Source organism: Nilaparvata lugens, chromosome 2 (genome assembly GCF_014356525.2).
Source record: "Nilaparvata lugens isolate BPH chromosome 2, ASM1435652v1, whole genome shotgun sequence".
NCBI classification, from domain to species: domain Eukaryota; kingdom Metazoa; phylum Arthropoda; class Insecta; order Hemiptera; family Delphacidae; genus Nilaparvata; species Nilaparvata lugens.
In genome coordinates, this window is record NC_052505.1 from 47,326,809 (window position 1) to 47,349,763 (window position 22,955).

The following is a 22,955-nucleotide window of genomic DNA, read 5'->3' on the forward strand; positions in this document are numbered from 1 at the left end:
TTTAGCCGCCATCTTGAATCGCATTTGATCGAAATTGTTAGTGTCGGATCTTCATATTGTAAGGACCTTACGTTCCAAATTTCAAGTAATGCGCTGAAAATCAGCCAATCAGAGAGCTTCCTGCCCCGCTGACTCTTCTGCCGCCAGTGCAAAAACCGCTAGGTATGGTACATATAGCTCTAACTATACACATTCTTGTACCTAGTATAGAATAATATTGTATAGTCTGTTGTAGCTGTGGCATAATCTGCATAACCTAAAGAATTGTCAACTGAAGTGGGCGCATTCCATTATCACTTTGTTATCACTATACCAATTGATCTTATTGAACCAATCCAGTAGTTGTGATTTATATAATTTCAATTTATGAATTAAATTTCAATTTTTCACACAGCAGCTGAGTTCAAAGAAATCTATACAGCAGAAATTATAAAACATATGCGTTTTACAAATAGTTTATTTGTTGCAGGATCATGCTGACCCCTATTTACTGGAAAAAGTTGATATGTTTGTGAGGAAGATATTCAATGGAAAACCCAAGGGTGAGAAAGTTATCAATTAAACTTTGAAAATAAACTTCAATAACTTATTACACACAAGTTCATTATTCAATTTACAAGCTTAAAAATCTGGTGTAGCGCACTCACACAACTTTCCTTGCCGTTATGAGAATTGATCACCTGACGCTAGTGTTCACGTGCATCTCAAGTCTACTTATAAACAAAGATCTGAGCCAGCTGGTGACAGGACAATAACGCTGGAGACATACGAGGTCTGCTATCTCTTCATAGTGAATCATTTAATAGAATTAACAGTTACCAACAGTTTGCAATTGAAATAATAATATTTTCTCGAATTTCGAGCTTATTTTGAATTTTAGGTGAACATGTTACTGAACATTAATTGTAGAGATTTTCATGCTCAATCTTTTCCACTTGGATTTTTTTGTACAAATTGTATCTGAAGCCTGATATTTGGTAATCAAAAATCAAATTTTTCATCGATGGGGTGGAGCTCCTGAAAATTTTACAGATATGCGACTTGTGGCAGTTGATAGAGCTCATCAATGACTATTCTACGTATAAATTTGATCAAAATCGTTGAAGCCGTTTTCGAGAAAATCGCGAAAACCCCTGTTTTTGACAACATTTTCGCCATTTCAGCCGCCATCTAGAATTGCATTTGATTGAAATTGTTCGTGTCAGATACTCATAGTGTAATGGCCTTAAGTTCCAAATTTCAAGTCATTCCGTTGATTGGGAGACGAGATAACGTATACACAGACGCACATACACTCATACACACACACACATACAGACCAATAGCCAAAAACCACTTTTTTGGACTCTGGGGACCTTGAAACGTATAGAAATTTAGAAATTGGGGTACCTTAATGTTTTCGGAAAGCAATACTCTCCTTACCTATGGTAATAGGTCAAGGAGAGTAATGAAACATATAGAAAACATGAAATTAGGGTACCTTAAATTTTTTTGGAAAGCAATACTTTCCTTACCTATGGTAATAGGGCAAGGAAAGTAAAAATTCAAATAACACATCAATAGTATAATTACAATCTGAACAACAATATTATCAAATGAACAGTAATATATCATAACATATTAAAAAATTTATAGGTTCAATAGATAGAAATGGCGTACTTTGGTTTTCAACCACACAATTTCAAGCAATTGAATAAACTTAACGCTGAAGTTCTCAAACTATCAAATAATAAGCAGGCATGCTAATGTGTATTGAAGATAGCCAAGTTAGAACGAATGTCTTTTGGAATTTTGCATATAGATTCTTAATTAACCGGTGTGTGGCGCACCCACACAACTTTCCTTACCGTTATGAAAATTCATCACCTGACACTAGTGTTCACGCGCATCTCAAGTCTACTATTCAAAGAACCTAATCCAGCTGGTGACAGGACAATAACGCTGGAGACACACGAAGTCTGCTATCTCTTCACAGTGAATGATTCAATGGAATCAATAGTTTGCAATTGAAATAATAACATTTTCTGGAATTTCGAGCTTATTTTGAATTTGAGGTGAAAATGCTACTGAACATTGTAGAGATCTTCATGCTCAATCTTTTCGACTTCGTTCGTTTAAATTGTATCTGAAGCCTGATAATTGGGAATCTTAAATCAAACTTTGCATAGATGTGGCGGAGCTCCTGGAATTGTACACAGACGCACATACACACACACACACACACACACACACCACACACACACACACACACACACCACACACACACACCACACACACACACACACACACACACCACACACACACACACACACCACACACACACACACACACACACACACACATACAGACCAATACCCAAAAACCACTTTTTTGGACTCAGGGGACCTTGAAACGTATAGAAATTTAGAAATTGGGGTACCTTAATTTTTTTCGGAAAGCAATACTCTCCTTACCTATGGTAATAGGGCAAGGAGAGTAATGAAACATATAGAAAACATGAAATTAGGGTACCTTAAATTTTTTTGGAAAGCAATACTTTCCTTACCTATGGTAATAGGGCAAGGAAAGTAAAAATTCAAATAACACATCAATAGTATAGTTACAATCTGAACAACAATATTATCAAATGAACAGTAATATATCATAACATATTAAAAAATTTATAGGTTCAATAGATAGAAATGGCGTACTTTGGATTTCAACCACACAATTTCAAGCAATTGAATAAACTTAACGCTGAAGTTCTCAAACTATCAAATAATAAGCAGGCATGCTAATGTGTATTAAAGATAGCCAAGTTAGAACGAATGTCTTTTGGAATTTTGCATATAGATTCTTAATTAACCGGTGTGTGGCGCACCCACACAACTTTCCTTACCGTTATGAAAATTCATCACCTGACACTAGTGTTCACGCGCATCTCAAGTCTACTATTCAAAGAACCCAATCCAGCTGGTGACAGGACAATAACGCTGGAGACACACGAGGTCTGCTATCTCTTCACAGTGAATGATTCAATGGAATCAATAGTTTGCAATTGAAATAATAACATTTTCTGGAATTTCGAGCTTATTTTGAATTTGAGGTGAAAATGCTACTGAACATTGTAGAGATTTTCATGCTCAATCTTTTCGACTTCGTTCGTTTAAATTGTATCTGAAGCCTGATAATTGGGAATCTTAAATCAAACTTTGCATAGATGTGGCGGAGCTCCTGGAATTGTACACAGACGCACATACACACACACACACACACACACACACCACACACACACACACACACACACCACACACACACACCACACACACACACACACACACACACCACACACACACACACACACCACACACACACACACACACACACACACACATACAGACCAATACCCAAAAACCACTTTTTTGGACTCAGGGGACCTTGAAACGTATAGAAATTTAGAAATTGGGGTACCTTAATTTTTTTCGGAAAGCAATACTCTCCTTACCTATGGTAATAGGGCAAGGAGAGTAATGAAACATATAGAAAACATGAAATTAGGGTACCTTAAATTTTTTTGGAAAGCAATACTTTCCTTACCTATGGTAATAGGGCAAGGAAAGTAAAAATTCAAATAACACATCAATAGTATAGTTACAATCTGAACAACAATATTATCAAATGAACAGTAATATATCATAACATATTAAAAAATTTATAGGTTCAATAGATAGAAATGGCGTACTTTGGATTTCAACCACACATAAACTTAACGCTGAAGTTCTCAAACTATCAAATAATAAGCAGGCATGCTAATGTGTATTAAAGATAGCCAAGTTAGAACGAATGTCTTTTGGAATTTTGCATATAGATTCTTAATTAACCGGTGTGTGGCGCACCCACACAACTTTCCTTACCGTTATGAAAATTTGTCACCTGACACTAGTGTTCACGCGCATCTCAAGTCTACTATTCAAAGAACCCAATCCAGCTGGTGACAGGACAATAACGCTGGAGACACACGAGGTCTGCTATCTCTTCACAGTGAATGATTCAATGGAATCAATAGTTTGCAATTGAAATAATAACATTTTCTGGAATTTCGAGCTTATTTTGAATTTGAGGTGAAAATGCTACTGAACATTGTAGAGATTTTCATGCTCAATCTTTTCGACTTGGAATCGTTCGTTTAAATTGTATCTGAAGCCTGATAATTGGGAATCTTAAATCAAACTTTGCATAGATGTGGCGGAGCTCCTGGAATTGTACACAGACGCACATACACACACACACACACACACACACACACACACACACACACACACACACACTAAAATTATATTATTGAATAAATCGAGAATGTATGTCAAAGAACAAGTCAATATAGTGAACGGGATTTGTCATGAATGCAGGATAGGCAAAGGGAAATTATTTTGTAATCCCACCAACAACAAGCAAGTGGTGTAAAAGAGGGTAATTACCTTATTATTGTTATTTTATGTCATTTTATGGGCCCTTATTTTATAGATGTTTTATTGTATGAATAATGTTTATTATTTTTTGGCCACACTAATGAGGAATATTTTTTATAATTGGCAAGAGGCTTGTTATGCAATTGCATTTTATGAATTCAGAACATTGTTTTTGGGGAAGTCAATGAAAGTTGTGAACTCAGCAAGCAAATTTAAGAAGAATTGTTTTATTGGCAGTATCATGATTAATAAGAACTTTCTATCATAGTAGGCTGGCAGGAGTTAATTATCAAGATAAATTTAGTTGACAATTACTGACTTGTGAAAATTGTTCTACAAGTAATATCACTGTTAAAGAGAAGTCACTATAGAGAGAATATGATTTATTGAGTAGTATTAATAAAGGCCAAGGAGAGCACAGTCATGAGTATAATAGGAAATTTGATTACTCAGGTATAGAAATATCATGAATAGAGATATAATGTCCTAGATTAATAATAAGTCTTATGGCATACCTGGTTGTTATCCATGGTTTTTAAAATTTTTTATCACTTTCACTAAAAGACTTTCTCACTGACACTTATTGTAAACTCCATCCTGTCGACAAATATAGAGGCCTTGTTGGCTGAACTTTCCACTTTCATTGATATTTGACAATAATTATCATTTTAAAATGAGTCTCTCTTCATCCGCGCACGTTGATGTAGCAGACACACTGCTGACGGCGGAGGTAGCGGTAGCCGATGCTGAGGGGAGCGCAATGGAGTCCACTGCCCAGCTGTCTCCAGTCACCGCCATGGATCCTGGAAATATTAATGAACTGTCAAACATCTCCCAAGAGTCAATAAGGAGGATTATATTGGAGGGGGTTCTCAATTCATTCTCTACCATTTTAGGAAAAACGATGGCCAGAGTAACAAAAGATGTAAAAGCAGAAATGAAGGAAGTGAATGAATCAATGGAGGATATGTCGGTAAGGATGAATATGGATATGAAAGAGGCTACACAGGTGGTAGAAGTGAAAGTAGATGCATTAAACAACAAAATAGAAAATTATAGGGAAGAGCTCAAGACTACTTTATATTTGAAGTCAGATGCACAGGCCGGTACTATCAAAAACCTAGAAGTAAGGGCGGATACAGTTACCTGTCAAATAAATGAAAGAATAGACTACTTAACAACTTCACAAAAACAAATCCAAACACTAGGCCAAGCATTAAAAACCGATATTCAGAAAGATGCACAGGAACAAATAGAAAATAAAATGAAGGACATAACCTCAACAGTAAATAGGAACAATAGTCAACTTATCTCCAAGAATTAACAACAGAATAGTATATTTACACAAATAATACTGATATCAATCAAAACAAAGTACTATGTAAGCTAATTCATTGGAGACAGCCGTTGAAGAACAGCAATTATTTTGATCTAAATTGAATGCTGAGGTAGTAGATAATGAAACGGAAGTTACTGGTCATTGGAAACAAGCCCAAGAGAAGTTAGTACAACTCGAGAGTCAGGTACATCAATTTCCACACGAGAATGTAGGGCCTATCCCCAAAGCAACGTTTGATATTTTGCACGGTTTCAATGGATTAGGTCGTTTTGATAATACAGACCGCTATCTACAACCCAAACAATTCATAGATCAAATTAAAGCAGTACAAAATCTAGTACTCACCTCTTGAGTATGAATCATACTTGAATATGTGGCGTTTCAAGCTAGCCAGCTTATTGTGCGGTGAACCTCTGTTGTTCTTCCAGAGAAGGATCCATGAATTCTCGTCACTAGAAGAGCTCATCGCAGCTTTCCTGGAACAGTATTGGGATAAATTTAGACAATTAAATGCGTTAACAGACATCATATCATGTAGATCCAATCATAGAAGCAGCCAGACCTACACCGAATTTGTAATGAATATACAATTCTAAAACTCTTGACTAGACGAGCCCATGGCAGATACTACTTCAACTCACATCATACTGAAGAGGTTACCATCTCATGTGAGAACAGCACTTGTCACAACACCCATTTCCAATTGTACAGAGTTAATCAACAGTTTGCATTGTATACAATCAGTCAGGATCGAACATTATAAGCATCACAAAAATGTTCATAAACAACATATTCATCATCACCAGCCACCATCAAGACGAGGGGCGTACCAGGATGACCTGAATAGAATAAATAAATACAACAATAGACAATTTAAAATTTCACAGAACAGCAATCACAATCCACCACCAATTCAAATAAGAACTATTGGTACAATAGATCATGCAACACAAATTAATCTACAAAAAGAACCGATCCACCACTACAATACTGCCACCAAGGAATAAAGCCAACCATGCACCACAACCAACCCGTCAACAACAATCACTTTTAAGCATTCTAATCCCCCCTGAAAATACCCCACCAGCAATTACTACAACACAAAAGTCAATAAACACTGATTATATTAGACAACAGACAACTTAACAACAACCACAAGAAAACTCAGATGATCCACATGGAAAAGCACCGCAATGAGAAATACCCTTACATAGGCTATTGCCTGTGAGTAAGGGTGAATCTGGATTAAATGATTAAGATGAAACTTGAATGAGAACTTAACAGGTAAGGATAGTAAAGAAATAAAGAGATTTGAAATTTAGTTTATCTTATTGAAAAATAGAATTTAGCGGAGCTTGAGAACGTCCACTAGTTAGTAGCCTACTTGCTTCATCTAGAATAAGTTGGGTATAAAACTCTATAAACCTATAAACTGAGCTAATGATATTTTTGGTTCCATCCCCACCTATTTCGTTTAGCCAAAGATTCACAATTTTTTTGTACACTACCAAAGATGCTGCATCAAATTCTCCGAGTTTGTTGGGAATATTCCTGAAAAGCATATGAACTATGTACGGTAATAAATGTTTGTGGATGAATATGTTTTGTTAATTCTAGGTGTTATTATTCCTGAAATTGTCGCTGTTCGGGTGGGATATGTGTGGGTATTTCTAATGAAAATATCAGAATGGTGCTTATACATATAAATTAGTGCATTTTTCACAAATAATTGCCTGATATCCAAAACATTGACCTGTATATAGGGTCATGTGAGTTGGATCTACTGTCTCTCTTCAATGCTACTCTCAAAACAGCTTTCTGTGCTACTTTTAAAGGTTCCAAATTAGTTTTATAGCATCCACCCCATGAGATAATACCACCCTGTATCAGTGACTGAACGGATGCAAAATATATGTTCCTGAGTTCCTTCTGATTTAATATGTTATTGAGCTTGTAGAACAAGAATATAGCCTTACGAACTCTGTTTCTGATGTATGCAATATGTGCTGACCAATTGAGGTTGTCGTCGAGCATTACGCCCAAGTACTTGTAGCACCTCACACGTTCTATTGACGGACAACCACAAGTGGAGCTTTGCAAATCATTGCAAGAGTGTAACATTGAACTTTGAGTTGTGTCTTCAAATTGTCTCGGCGTTTGAGACTACCATTCCAGCCCATGAAAACCGTTGTTCGTGGATTCGGTGGTGGTACTAGTGAAGTTCGAGGTCGTACTTGTGTGTCGATTTAGTCGAAGTTGGATCCTACCATCAAGTTTTCGATGGATGCCACAGTGGTAGATAAAGTCATCGACAAGTTGCCTTCTTGTGAAATCGACAGATCCAAACTTCATCATCTTGAAAATCTCACACTGGCTGACGACAAATTCTACCTTCCTAGTAGAATAGATGGCATCATTGGTGCAGAGTTAGTTCCTCAATTGCTACGTGGGAGTCCTAGTACAGGTGAATTGCACGAATTGATGACTGTTAATAGTGTCTTTGGTCACATTCTGATGGGGAGAGCACCAATTCTCACTTCAACAAGTGTCGAATTGTTTTACAGCCATCTGTAGTCCATTCGTTAGTAGTCCATCGTTGGGTAGTTTTGTGGAACGTTTTTGGGAGTTGGAATCGTGCCCTGCACCAAGCTGTCAACTGAAACCGGAAGAGTTGGAGTGTGAGGTAAATTTTCGGAAGTCTGTACATCGTGTGAATTCTGGTCGTTTTGTTGTTGCCTTGTCATTTGCAGAGCCCCCAGCAGCTTGGGAGATTTGTACGCTGTTGCCGAACGCAGACTGCTGACTTTGGAGAGACGACTAGAGCTTGACAGCAATACTCGTATTTCTTTCATATCATGAAATATTGATCGATTACCTACGTCAGGGTCACATGTCGTTTGTAGCAGATCAGACAGACTGAGGTGGTTACTACATACCACATCATGCCATCGTGAAAGCAAGCAGCACTACACCCCGATCCGAATTGTATTTGATGCTGGTTCCAGAACATCATCTGGTTTGTCATTGGACCAGGTTCTTCATGCTGGTCCCAAATTGCAGACATTTTTGTTTTGTTAGTTAATTTTCGTTTGTTCCCAATCGCACTAACTGCCGACATTAAACAAATGTATCGACAGATATTAGTGGAGGATTCCTGCCGTCGTTATCAGCGTGTATTATGGAGATTTTCGCTGGAGGATCCAATCGAAATTTATCAGCTCAATTGTGTGGTTTTTGGTGTTTCAAGCTCTCCATATTTGGCGCTTCGCACCGTGCACCAGCTTGTAGAGGAGGATGGAAATCGTTATCCAGCAGCCAAGGCGAGAATACCAAGAGACATGTTCATGGACGACTTAGTCACATCTGTCGCCACAGAGTCAGAGGCCGCGGAGCTGTATCGTCATCCAAGCAGCTGTTTGAGGGAGGAGGTTTCTCGCTCACAAGTGGACTTCAAATTCACCATCAATGTTGGAGAAATTCTCGGAGGAAGAGAAATCGTTTTCGTACAAGGATTTCGAAGCAGACAACTCCTTGGCTATCTTGGGATTGAATTGGCAACCTAGTACTGATCTGTTTCAGTTTTCAGTCAAGAGTGGTGAGGTCGTCGCTACTAAGCATTCTATTCTGTCAGTGATGGCTCGTATCTATGATCCACTTGGTCTCTTGTCACCGTTTACATTATTTCTAAAGTGTCTTGTCCAGAAACTGTGGAAATTAGGAGTGGATTGAGAAGAGAAGCCGCCTGAGTCTATCTGCGCTCTTTGGGAGAATTGTCAAAAAGAGTTGCCTCTATTGTTGAAATTTGCTGTTCCACATCACGTTGTCTGTTTCAGGATTCTCACATCAGTTTGATTGGTTTTTGTGATGCATCATTGTCTGGTTATGGTGCAGTTATCTATGTGAAGTTGCAGAAGAAGAGCGAGGAGCCAAGAGTTGTATTATTGTGTTCAAAGTCCAAGGTAGCACCATCTAAAGTTGTTTCAATACCTCGTTTGGAGTTGTGTGCGGCACTCTTGTTGGCAGAACTCATGAATTCAGTTGTCACTATTATTAGTGAACGTTGTAATGTGTCTCGTATTGTCGCACTCTCTGATTCTACAGTCACCTTGTGTTGGATTAATGCTCCATCCGCGAAATGGCCAACTTTTGTTGGTAATCGTGTCGCAAAAATACAGGATTCTTGTATACAGGAGTGGATGCATGTTGCCGGAATTGAGAATCCCGCTGACTGTTTGTCCAGAGGTTTATCACCAGTTGAGCTTGTGAACTTTCTAGATAAATAAATAAATAAATTCTGTTGTGGCTCTCAGGTCCATCATGGATAGCAGAGGACGAATGCGATTGGCCCGTCCGAACTCAAATGGAAGAGATCATGGATCCACCAGAGGTGAAAAAACCGTCAGTGTTGACAGTCACAAAATCTCCTGATTGTAACAGCAATGCAATATATTCATTGATTGGTCGTTGTTCAGATTATTGTCGTCTTTTGAGAATTGTAATTCTTGTTCTCAAATTCTTACAAATCTTACCCCAATCAGAAGAATCAGATTTCGATGTTGCTGAGAGGTATCTATGAAAGTGGTACAGAAGATACATTTTTCATCTGAATTTGTTCAATTAGAGAAGGGAGAAGGGAGAAGGGAGTTTCTATGCGCCTACATCGCCTGTCTCCATTCATTGATAGAGGTGTGATTCGCGTCAGCGGTCGTTTGTCTCATGCTGGACTTGAATTTGAGACTAGTCATCAGATGATATTACCAAAATCCGACGCTTTCATATCGATGTTAATTGATTATCATCACAACAAGAATTGTCATGCTGGACCTTCGTTATTGTTGTCCTTGATCAGACAGAAATTCTGGATACTGTCTGCTCGCTCTATTATTTGTATTTGTGTCTTTAAGTGTAATTGTTGCTTCTGTATTCGACCTAGTAATAATGCAATTATCCACTCCCAACTCAATAGTTGTTGTGATTGTTACATTTTTTTCTTTTGTGTTGTTTTTTGGTGTTGGTGTTTTGTTTTTTTTTTTGCATGTCTGGATTTTTCCTTTCCATGTTTTTTTCAGTTTTGTAACTTGGCTGAAAAATAGTTTTTCGGAGGCGGGGGTATGGTCTGGCCAGAGAATTCGAATTGTAGCGCCAGAATGCCAGACTGCAGTTCTGCCAATAGTAGGCTTGTGTTTGCGCCAGCGCAGACCGTCCTTCTGCTTTGGCCTTGTTGTCCTAGTTTTTAGTTGGTCTTGTCTCGTCACCCCATTGTTGTGCATTGTTGTGTGTTTGTCATGTAATTTCGATCGGAAATTTCTTGTAAATAATTGTTTGAGTGTCGTGTGTGTGAATTATGAATATAACAGCATAAATAGTATTGAATTGAATTAATTTGAATCGGATTTGAATTTATAAAGAATCCAGTTTGAGCTTTGTTCGAAACACGTAACACGAGTGTATGACCTGCAAGTTGAACACAGAATCAACAAGAAGGCAGCCCGTAAGCAAATAACCTGTCTATTCGCCGATTTTGTCCCACCCTGAACCTGACCCCAACACCTAATAAAGGCTTCAAAGGGCAAGTAGTCAAGATTGGAATAAATCTGGTGAGTTTTTGCTCTTTTTTATTGTTCAACCCTTAAACGCCCCGTGTTACCATATGGTAATAGGCAACATGCACACATTGGGATATTTTTCTAATTTTGTAGAATTGCTGTGGTAACACTGTGATCATTCGTAATGGAAGGGGGAGATTGTAGAAACGATTCCAGTCACTAGACGGCCATTTTCTTTGTTCAGTGTGATCTATGGACGTTTGAAAATCTTCATTGAGGTTATGTCTGACATGCACAGGTAAGTCATTTATATCCTTCATTGTAATCAATATTATTGTTCTTATGTGATTGATTATTGCAAATAAAGGATCAAGAAGGTGGAAAAAAATTCCTGGCTTGATTGCTCCAATTCTATCAATATTATAAGCATTTATATTTGGATGTTACCATATGGTAACACGGGGCGTTTACCATATCAATTCAATAACAAAGCAAAATCACTTACAACTGTTACAATATTATTTGTATCACAAATTTTGGATTATGTAATCAAAATATATGCTTTGTGTTTCAAGTTGTATATTATTATGGACATTTTATGAAATGTTTCTTACAAAATATATCCCATATATGGGTAATAAGTAGGCATTTCCTATTATAGCTGAGTACCTCAATGAATGAATTCCAAATAGAAAATTGTCAAATTTCTTTCTATTTGATAAATGGGTTACTAATACCATGAAAAGTGATCTTTGTTTTTCTGGTTATGTTCAGGCCACTGACACTGGCAGAAATCATCGATGAGCTAGCATCAGATGAATATCAAGGAGACGCAGTCAGCAGCATTTTCATTGAGCCACCAGATGCTGCTGGATTATCAGATGAGGACTCTGCAAATGAGGATGAAGGCGGGCTTATCGACAATCTTAGCAGCAGACAGCTGGCAGCTAATGCTGAGATTGTATTCACAAATGATGAGAGGGATGGATATGATGTGGACTCATCTCGCATGACCTCCGATCCTGCCAAGGATGACTCAGCATCATCATCTACTAGTAAACGAAAGAAAACACATAGTAGAAGAGAACCGAATTCTCTTCCGTCTCGGGTGTGGACTAAAAACTCTGTTTTCTCTGTTCCTTTGATCAAACTTTTCCGGAAAGTGATTTTTCAAAATACTCTGATTTTTCTCCTGTAGAGATTTTTGAACTTTTTTTTGATGCAGAACTTTTTCATATCATGTTTGAGGAAATAAAAAAATATGCTGCATTCAAGAATATTGCAGACCCAAATATCACCATTGATGAACTGAAGTGTTTTCTAGGGATACTCACAATTTCGGGTTACAACTCCTTACCAGGTGTGAGATATTATGGGAGTCAGCAGAGGATACAAGGAACCAGCTTATTTACAATTCTATGAGACAAAACCGTCAATGTGAACAGGTATTCAAAAAGAGATAAGAAAACTGTTTTAGTCAAGCGCCCATATCTAATAAGTGAGTATAATAAGTTTATGGGTGGCACTGATCTGATGGATGAAAATATCAATCGCTACAGGGTCAGTGTCCGCAGCAAGAAATGGTGGTGGTCAATATTTTCCTGATGTTTTGATGTATGCTATCAGAATGCTTGGCATCTCTATAATATGTCCCATCCGCAAAAAATGTCTCAGCTGGAATTCAAAAGGAATGTGGCAGTGTTTTATTTGAAAACATTTGGAATTCAACCTCAAGTTGGTGGAAGAAGAAGCATGCATCCACAAGCAGCACCTGCATTCGAGGATCTTCGGTATGATAGACTGGATCATTTCGTCATCCAGAATGAGGGTAATAAAAGAAGAAGATGTGCGGGACCCAATTGCACTGGAAGTGTTCGTACTGGATGTCAGAAGTGCAATGTAGGACTTTGCATTCCATGTTTTATGGAATATCACACAAAAAATGACATTTCTTCTACAGTATTCATATAAAAAAATTGATTTTTTCACATATCTATACATATCAATAAACATATAATATCATTTACAAACATATATGGATGTACATTGATAGAAATAAAGAGCATAATTAATTATTACTAATTTTTATCATTTGATATGGTATTCGCCCTGTGTTACCATATGGTAACGTGAAATTTTTTCAAATATTTTATGAGATGAGTGGAAAATTTTTTTTTTTCAATTTTCTGGTTGTTTTTAAGAGTAGTTTTATCGTCTAACATAGGAAAAAGTAAAAAAAAAAATATTTGATAAAAACTTGGGCATTTAAGGGTTAATGCAGAGTTAAACTGTACAAATAACCTGGCTCAAATTGAAGATTAACTTTTGCCCCTTGTTTGTATTTGATTATTTGAATAGTAAATTACAGTCCTCTGGTAGCTCTAGCCTGAGCTTTGTTCAGAACAAGCTCATTAGCCGGCCTTTAATAGTGAATTGGGGAATTGATCAAAGCGCTATATAGATTAATTCAAGTTTAAGAAATTCTCAACATGTTGAGTGCTATCATATAGTCTTTAAGAATGTTTTATGGATTTACTTGATTTATGTAGGAAGCTTACTTCCATGCACGCCATGAACTCATAAAACCCTGAGATTATTGAATTGTCATTTTTATTAATTATTATTTGCTCATTGATCGAAGTATGTCATGTTAAATTTACAGACTGAACAGGTTTTAAGTTGTAGAATTCTGAATTGACTTGAAGTCCATGTATCAGTATTAAATACAAATTTATAATGTTTACAGCTCACAACTGTGAATGCTAATAAACCTTGTGATAATTGTTAAACTATTAAAGAATTCATATAAAATTATATTGGAATTATAATATAAGAATATTTTATATATATATTATTTTATGGGAGTATATTTTATGTTTTATGTCAGCATACAAAACCATAGAAGTTTTTATTATATCCTAACTCATCTCGTGATATACAGTTTGAGCTGTCTTGGTACCAAGAAATATTTGTCAGCAGCATATAAAATCAGTGAATCAATTAATATTGATCTTATTCAGAGCATTCGTTACTTATCATCCTTTGATGATAGAAATACTACTCAGCCAGAAAGGTCTTACTGATAATTATCTTAATAAGTCTACAGTATATCATATAAGGATCCAGAGAACTTCAAGAACTGGCGTTGTAAGTTCCAAGGAATTTTAGAAGGGTAAGTTGGTGAATACCTGTATTCATGATAAGCGTTTTAAAAATCAACTAGAAAGATCATAGTTGGTTTTCATTATTCTCGATTGAATATATGGTTACTGATAATCAGTCACCAATTATCTTTGACTTCCTTATTGGTATTCTTCAAGAACTTCACGGAAGCAGCAGTAAGAATTATTGATCACCAGTCATTGAACCCTGTGGTGATTAATTATATTTGGAAAATTCATGTGTCTACCACTGAGCTAGAGCTGCAGTCTGAACCCAGCATATTTGCGAGTCAGATGGTATTAACTTTTTTGCAAATTTATTTGCAAAATAGGGATTTTAGCAACCGCTCTTATAGATATCAAGAATACCCCATCACATGTGAAGGATCTGCAATTTACCATTTTACACAATGGCTGCACAACGTGGGACTCTATCACAAGAGGTAACCCCCCAGGAAGCACGTCTTCACACAATGGCACCACGAACATGAGGCATGATGAAAATCTTACCTACTCAACCTTACTATCAATGCGAAATAGAATTATTAATAAAACTGAAAGCTGCAAGAAGTATAATCTGAAGTTGATTCAACAAGATATATCTGATGATCTATTGTAAGTTTCTGGCTGAAATAATTGAGTTGCTCATTAAGTTGAAATTTTCCAAGCTGCATAAATACAGACAAACTGTATCACATGAGTTTGATAACATAATTCTCAATAATAGAGAAAATTGGATGGAAATTTCCATAAAATTTATAGCAAAATTTTGATCTTGATCTTCGAATTTAAATATTGTATGCTGACCAGGGTTATAGGCTATTTTAAATATAAGAATGTTATTGATATTAAGGAAGATCAGACCCTACCTAAAATTTTAAGAGCTATATTAGTAGTAATTTTTTCCATGTTTACTATCATACCTTGATCACATGGATGATCTTTGTGTAACATATGTACATGACACTTGAAACTATTAACACCACACAATTTTATCCAAAATAGGCACTGTCAGTACGTCCATTTTAATATTCCTGCAATTTGGTAGTACATTTGGCAACTTATTCGAAGTATTCCATACGTATCGTCACCATGAACCAGTCTCCAGCTAACTCGCAAATTTTCTACATTAGCGACCATCCCCAAAACCCTACAACCATGACACCAGCCGATCACCAACCCCAGGACAATATAGCGGAGACTCCACGGGAGAGAGAAGGAGGCAGTGTATGCTCCATCAATTTTGACCCACAAAACCTGGCCCAATTGTCTTCTACTTGGATTGATAATGCCATCGATAAGATAAATACCGATGAGAGTCCAGCTGGTGGAGATGAAGGAGTGAGGGCGTCCAACCAGGTACTGACGTCTCCGCAGATCGCTCCAAGCATCACCGAGGGAACAGAGAATGCCGCCACCCAATCGCCGCCCGATGTGACCAGTCAACCGCCATCTGCCACCACCAACCTAGAAAAGCGCAACACCACATTAGACTCTTCAGTCGGTTATGCTACCAATCTCATGGCAAATGATTCCATAAACGAATTCAAACTCATGCTCAGCCAAGCCTTAGAGGGGCAGACAGAAAAAATACAAGCATAATATACAAGATATACAAGCAAGCCAGGATAAAAGGACAGAAAATATCCTAGAAAATATCAAAGCTGTACTAGAGGATATCAAAACGGTCAAACAGGATGTCAAAACTATTGATGAAAAATGTTCTAGCTTCAAAGAGGAAGTGAAAAGTCTGATGGATATTAAAGTAGGCATGCAATCTACAATCATAAAAGAGTTGGAGACCCATATGGATGAAGTCACCTGTCAGGTAAATGAGCGGTTGGATGAGGTACCCAGGGAAGTGGGAAAACAGGTGGACATATTAGGCAAAGAGCTAGGTACCACTATCATGGGAACTATAATAAAAAAAGTATTAGGAAATAACTGTGAAGTAGAGTCAAAGATAGAAGAAAATAATAAGAAAATAGTAAAGATAGTCAGAGAACAGAGTAACGTGCAGACATGTATAGCAAGCTTAACGGAGGAGGGGACTAAATCAAGAGATACAGCATGTTGGAGAATACCATAGGCTGACAACAGTTAAAGCTAACCAAATTATATGACAAAGGGAATGAGAATAGGAAAACTATGAATGATAAATGGACCGCAAATGAAGAACGAGTCTCCAGAATAGAGACACACATGGAAAGTATCCCAGTCAGTCAAACGCATTATATGCTGACTAAATTAGTAAATAGTACTCAACTTTTCCAAAATCTTGGAAAATTTGATAACTCCTACCGTCACATGCAACCCAGACCATTTGTGGATCAAATAAGAGCCATTCAAGAGTTGATACCCACCTCTTGGTTAGTGTGGCGTTTCCAAATGTCCAGTTTATTACTTGGCGAGCCGCTGATTTTTTTCCAGAGCAGGGTCCGAGACATTAGGAGCCTGGAGGATTTCCTCTCCCAGTTCCTGCAGCAATATTGGAGCAAATGTAAACAGAAGGACGTGCTATAAGAGATTATATCATGCACATATGATAATAGAGGTGGACGGACATTCTTATACTGAATTTGTGGCTAACATAATGTATAGGAATTCTCAACTGGACAAATCTTCAGCTGACTCATCACTAGCTAATATACTATTCAAAAAGCTTCCCTTCCGTGTTCGCATGACACTGGCAGTATCTTCCATTTCCAGTTGTAAAGAACTGATAGAACATTTTTACATTGTATCCAATCCGTTACTTCTGAATCAAGTCAGGTAAACGATCACGCAAGAAATCCCAATCATTCTCTTCAGCATAATAGCAACCATTTTAGAGGAAATTATAATAGGGAGAATCAAATGTCAAATGCTGGAGCAAACGCTCGATGTAAAAAATACACTGAAAATAATAACAGAGGTCAATCATTTGAAAATAATTCCAGAAATAGATCCCAATATCACAATGGTAAACAACAGGATAAAGGAGCATATTATGATGGCAGAGATCGCTTAAATGGGAATAATTATAAACATGATGGAGGACACAAGAGTCAAGGTGAAACACATCAAAATCATAACAGGACAAATACATCTTACACAGTAGCACATACAACAAAAGCAACCCAAAATCAACATACAAATAACCCACCACCAAATAAAGAAGTCAAATGTACATCAAACTCAGTCTGTGAAAAGCAACTCATACTAAGCCTACTATTCCCTCCCGAAAATCTACTACTAGTAACCAATCCACTACTGAAAACTACATGCAGCATCAACACAGAAATAGTTAAAGAATTGCCAATAACCGAATCTAGAAATGATGAACCACAGTCATGCACTGAACCTGAGTACCAGCATGCAGCACCCCCACAGCATACCCGGTTTGAGCAGTCACCACCCAAGCATCATTGGATCCACCCGCGGCACACTAAATTCAAGGAGCCAACTGCCATCAAGACAAGCAGAAAGTGTGACCGAAAGGACGATGTCAGAGTAGGACATGGAACCCAACACCGGAAGGCCCACAGGAGGAAGCAACAAGGAAGGCCCCGGAAGAGATGTTATCGTCCTCATGCTAAATTCAAGCACCGCAAAAGGGATATCAAGAAACCAAGCAACCAGGAAAAGAAGGCAGCATGCAGAGAGGAGTACCGGCACCGAAATGTATGGGATAATGGGACCAACATGCACCCGAAGCACACATGGTTCAAGCAAGCAGCTTACTGTAGTGATGGCAGTTACGGAATAAAGAAAAGGAATATGCTTAAAATTAATGAAAATATAATAACAGATTCAAGACTAGGTTGTGATGATAAAGGAAGAAATTATTATATGAAAGTATTGAAAGATGAATTGTGTGCAATAAAATTGAAAGAAAGAATGAATTGTTTATTGGAAGAAAGAGTATCTGGTTATTGTTTACTAAGAGGTTATGTTGTGAGCTTAATAAGTATGTTGATCTATTTTGTTGTAATTATTAGTATGGCTGTGATGTCAGTTAGAGGAAGTGTTATCAATATAATGATGAATGAGGGCGTGTCTTATGTTGAGAAAGTGGATTATAGAATTTACAAAAACATTTTGAAACCCAGAAAAGTACAGGATAGACAAAGTAAAATATTCTAGGCTATCCCAAATCTTGGAGTTAATGGAGAATCGGTTGTCTGAACCAGCAGACTATTTACAGAATCAAAGTCCAATGCCTATAATCTCAAGCTATATTATCGAGACACTGAAAGATAAGGAGGTAAATAATAATATTATGATTGAACTGTCACTTGCCTTATCATTCACTGAATACGTACCTAACGAACGCAAAAAAACACAATTATCCAGCAGACAAGTACCCACTTCGACCAGCAAAACCAGTGCCTAAAAACAAAGAAATAGAAAATTTAGAAGCCATCTGTAACACCATCATCACTCACAAACCAATAGAATAATAATTATCCCAATTAAAAGCCAACTTACCGTATAAATCAAAGATCACAAAATGGCGACAGATGAATCAATGAAGAACAATCCAACAAATCAATTGTACACTGTTACGAATCACAAGCGGCCAATGTCTAATGAATCACCAACTACCAAAATAGCTTACCCCTGAAACTTCAAGTGCCATAAAAATGTGAATTATATGTAAAAATATTGTAAAGAGTACTTTATTATTATTATTAATGTGTTACCCAGAGGGAGAAAATGAGTAAAATTATCTGCCAAATTATAAAACTGCATTGTTCAACCAAAGCATATTAAGCCAAATTTTCATGTGTTTTAAATGACTAAGGATTTCTTGTTGATAAATTACCAAAGGTTAGCTATTAAAATTATTCATTGTGTAAACATAAAGCTCAAATTGATTAAGAAAGAAAAATCAAATATACAAGCCACAATATGATATCGAGAAAAAGAGAAATGTTAGATTTTACAAGCCTGAGAATTATAGTGTTGTTAGGTTGGCAATGATTTTGCACCAACATTCAAATTACTTTGATGGCGTGTTGCCGCAAAGAATTGCTTCTAGCTGAGGGTGGAAGTACTAGTCGAAAAAGATGTTAATGTTTTGTGTAGAGGAGGAGATGATTTATATTCATGTATTGTATGTAGTAGGAGATTAGCCGATATAAGGCGTATATAATCAAAATTGAATTCATTTGTTATTATATTTATTGTTGAACTTTTATGAGACAAGTTTCTCATTAGATCTATTAACAGGCTTTGTAACTTGTATGATCTCTGATCCAAAACCAACAGGATCATAAAACTATATTATATTCACAAATTATCGTTTTGTATCAGAAACCAGAGGGCGCATTATGTCACGTGGTATTTTAGCACCACAAAATATTTTTAAAATAAACTATTGAGCTTTAATAGAATTATAAAAATAGAAAGAAAAGTCAGCCTAGTCAAAGTACCACTCAAGTAAAATCGAATGTTATTTGTGATAAAGAGTAATCATATTATCTAAAGCGATAAGAGAACCAGGCAAAGTTGTAATTCAACAATAATGAGAATTCATTGGCAGGAATAAAAATTATAGAGCGGCTTATTTATTATTGGCAGATCATAGAAAATAAAAGTTTGCATGTACATTTGAGGTTAGAATTCTTTGTTTTTGTTCTAAATGAATCAATCGATCTAGGATCAATTGACAGTTCTTTGAATCGATACCTAAAGAATCAGCTGATTGCTCGACCACAAGTATGAATTGAATAATAAATATTACTCACAAAATATATATTATATACACTAGGGAAGGTTTATGTAAATAGATAATGACAACTATTATTGTTACACGATTTTTTATTGCAATCTAAAAAAGTATTGTGGGGGGTTATACCTGTCTCCTGTTGGTGACGGCACTTATCTAAGGGTTAATTCCTGTTTTGGGAAGTACCCTTGTCACACGAAATAGGGAAAATGTTTAGAGTATACTAGATTATTTTTCTGACAATTAATCAAAGAATCAATTGTACTACCTATATTTCCTCAGGATCAAGTAACTCGATGATGGGTTACTATTGACCTCTGAAATGAATATGATATTAGCAATAAATAAGCTATAAGCAAGGTCGAACACAGGGTCACTAAGGAACAACATGTGATGACAGTTGCATTATTTAAATTTACTAATCATATAAGAATATTGTTTGTTCAATAATAATTAATAAATGAATTTGATAATGAAGGGTTAGCCCATAACAATATAATTTGAATCTAAAGAGTTCTTTCAAGTTAATAAACTTATTAGGATGAGCATGTAGTGCTTTCACCCAAGGGTTGCCCGACTCAAGTTTGGACAGTGTAACATCAGAATTTTTACAAATGATATACCAGTTTGTCTATGGAAAATTGAGTCGACGAGATTTTGAAGTAATAATAATATTATAAATCACTCACATTTATATGGGCCCATAATATACGCGCACTCACTCATGAAGATTTGTTCACTGCATGGCTGGCATCTTTCGTCAGGCTGCATGGCATCATATTAGGCTTCATTATTTGGCTTGCAATTTTAATAATTGATAACTCCTTTTCAACTGAGACTTGGTAATCAAATTAAATTCTCACGTTACGGGAACTCTACATAAATTGAATTCAGCACTCTTACATAAATTTAACAATGAAACATTTAAAATGACAAAAACATAACAAATAGGAGTTACAAACGACTCTCCATTAGCGTGCTCAGTTAATCTCTCTCTTTCTTCTTTCTTCTCAGAAATTGAGAAGCTAGGTTTGGGGAAGAAAAGGTCACATGACCAGTTAATGACCAATCACTGGTCAGAAAAACAAATCTACCAATAGGATGGCTACAAATGAAGAGAATGTGCTCAGTGTGCCATATAGAATAATAAATAATTTTACAAATAAAACGAGAAAACAAGCAAAACAAATATAGGGGAACAATGAGCAGATTTTTCAGCAGGTCAGAATGTACAATAAACAACATAATAAAATTAAAATCGAAGCAAGCAGTCAGCAATCAGAAACAGACACGCCGGTTATCAGCTGACTGATAAGGTAGCCGGCTCAGTTGCATTGAGATACTAACCCTTATAGTAAACAAACATTCATTATGCTGTTATAGGTTATTCGAAAACCATTTACAACTGTTTGTGGATCTGGATCTTAATAAATGTATATCATAGATTTTGTTGTTATTTCAACAGCCAATAAGGTGGGTAGTTGTAATTTTTAGCTTATTATTATAGAAAGTTGCTTATCAAAGCTGTTTGGCGAATCTCACCGTGTCAGTATGAAAACCAAGAGTACACAAAACTCACATAAAAAATTATATGTTCATCATTTTATAGCATCATGTAACGAGATTTAATTATTAAAATACTTTTAGTCTATCATTTATTCATTTATGTAACAAATTTTCATTAATCTTTGTATAACAAGGTGGAGAAACCCTGAATCTGAAGTAACCAGTTGCATTGTGTCTTACTAAGATTAGAAAGCCAATCAGAAGGAAGCTTATAATCGTTCAAGGAAAGAGATGCATTTTTTCTGAAAATCATTCCTCTATGGCTTGTGATCCCAATCTGTGAGGACGCACATGGAGATTAGGGTTCTTACTTCCTATTAAATTTTAAAATCATCAAGCCAATCCCTTTGTTAAATGTGAAATATATATTATGTGATTAATGTTTGAGTATTTGTGAACTCAGTGTTGCTGAAGAGTTCTTAATTGTAATCTGTTCCCATAAATATATTTTTAATACTGAAAGAAATTTATAAGAAATCTGGACCATGCACGAGCCCAGCAGAGATGAAAAGAACCTGCATTATTAATTATTTGAAATAATTAATTCACTCTACAAGACCTTGAAGAACATCAATACTGTGAGTGTTAGTTCTAATGAGCTCATTAGCCGGCCTTTGATAGTGAATTGGAGAATTGATCAAAGTGCTAAATAGATTAATTCAAGTTTAAGAAATTCGCACATGTTGAGTGCTATCATATAGTCTATAAGAATGTTTTATGGATTTACTTGATTCATGTAGGAAGCTTACTTCCATGCACGCCACGAACTCATAAAACCCTGAGATTATTGAATTGTCATTTTTATTAATTATTAGTGCTCATTGATCAAAGTATGTCATGTTAAATCTACAGACCGAACAGGTTTTTGAGTTGTAGACCTCTGAATTGACTTAAGTCCATGTATCATATTAAATACAAATTTATAATTTTCAAAGCTCACAACTGTGAAATCTAATAAACCTTGTGATAATTGTTAAACTATTGAAGAATTCATATATCTTATATATATATATTATATATATATAATATATATATATATTATATATATATAGTGAATTATAAATTCAGAATTCTTATGTATATTATTCTCTGTGATAAGATTTTTATGTTTTATGTCAGCATACAAAATAGAATTTTTTATTATATCTAACTCATCTCGTGATATACAGTTTGAGCTGTCTT

At 36.1% G+C, this 22,955-nt stretch overlaps 1 protein-coding gene across 1 annotated transcript in view; it reads left to right on the top strand.

Annotated features, from left to right (window-relative positions):
* Window positions 1-471: 471 nt before the first annotated feature.
* LOC120349908 overlaps window positions 472-22,955 on the top strand; it is a 23,417-nt gene continuing 933 nt past the window's right edge. Inside the window, exon 1 of the mRNA XM_039421341.1 lies at window positions 472-542. Coding sequence (XP_039277275.1) covers window positions 506-542 — 37 coding nt within the window. The 5' untranslated portion in view covers window positions 472-505. The remainder of the gene's footprint in view (window positions 543-22,955) is intronic.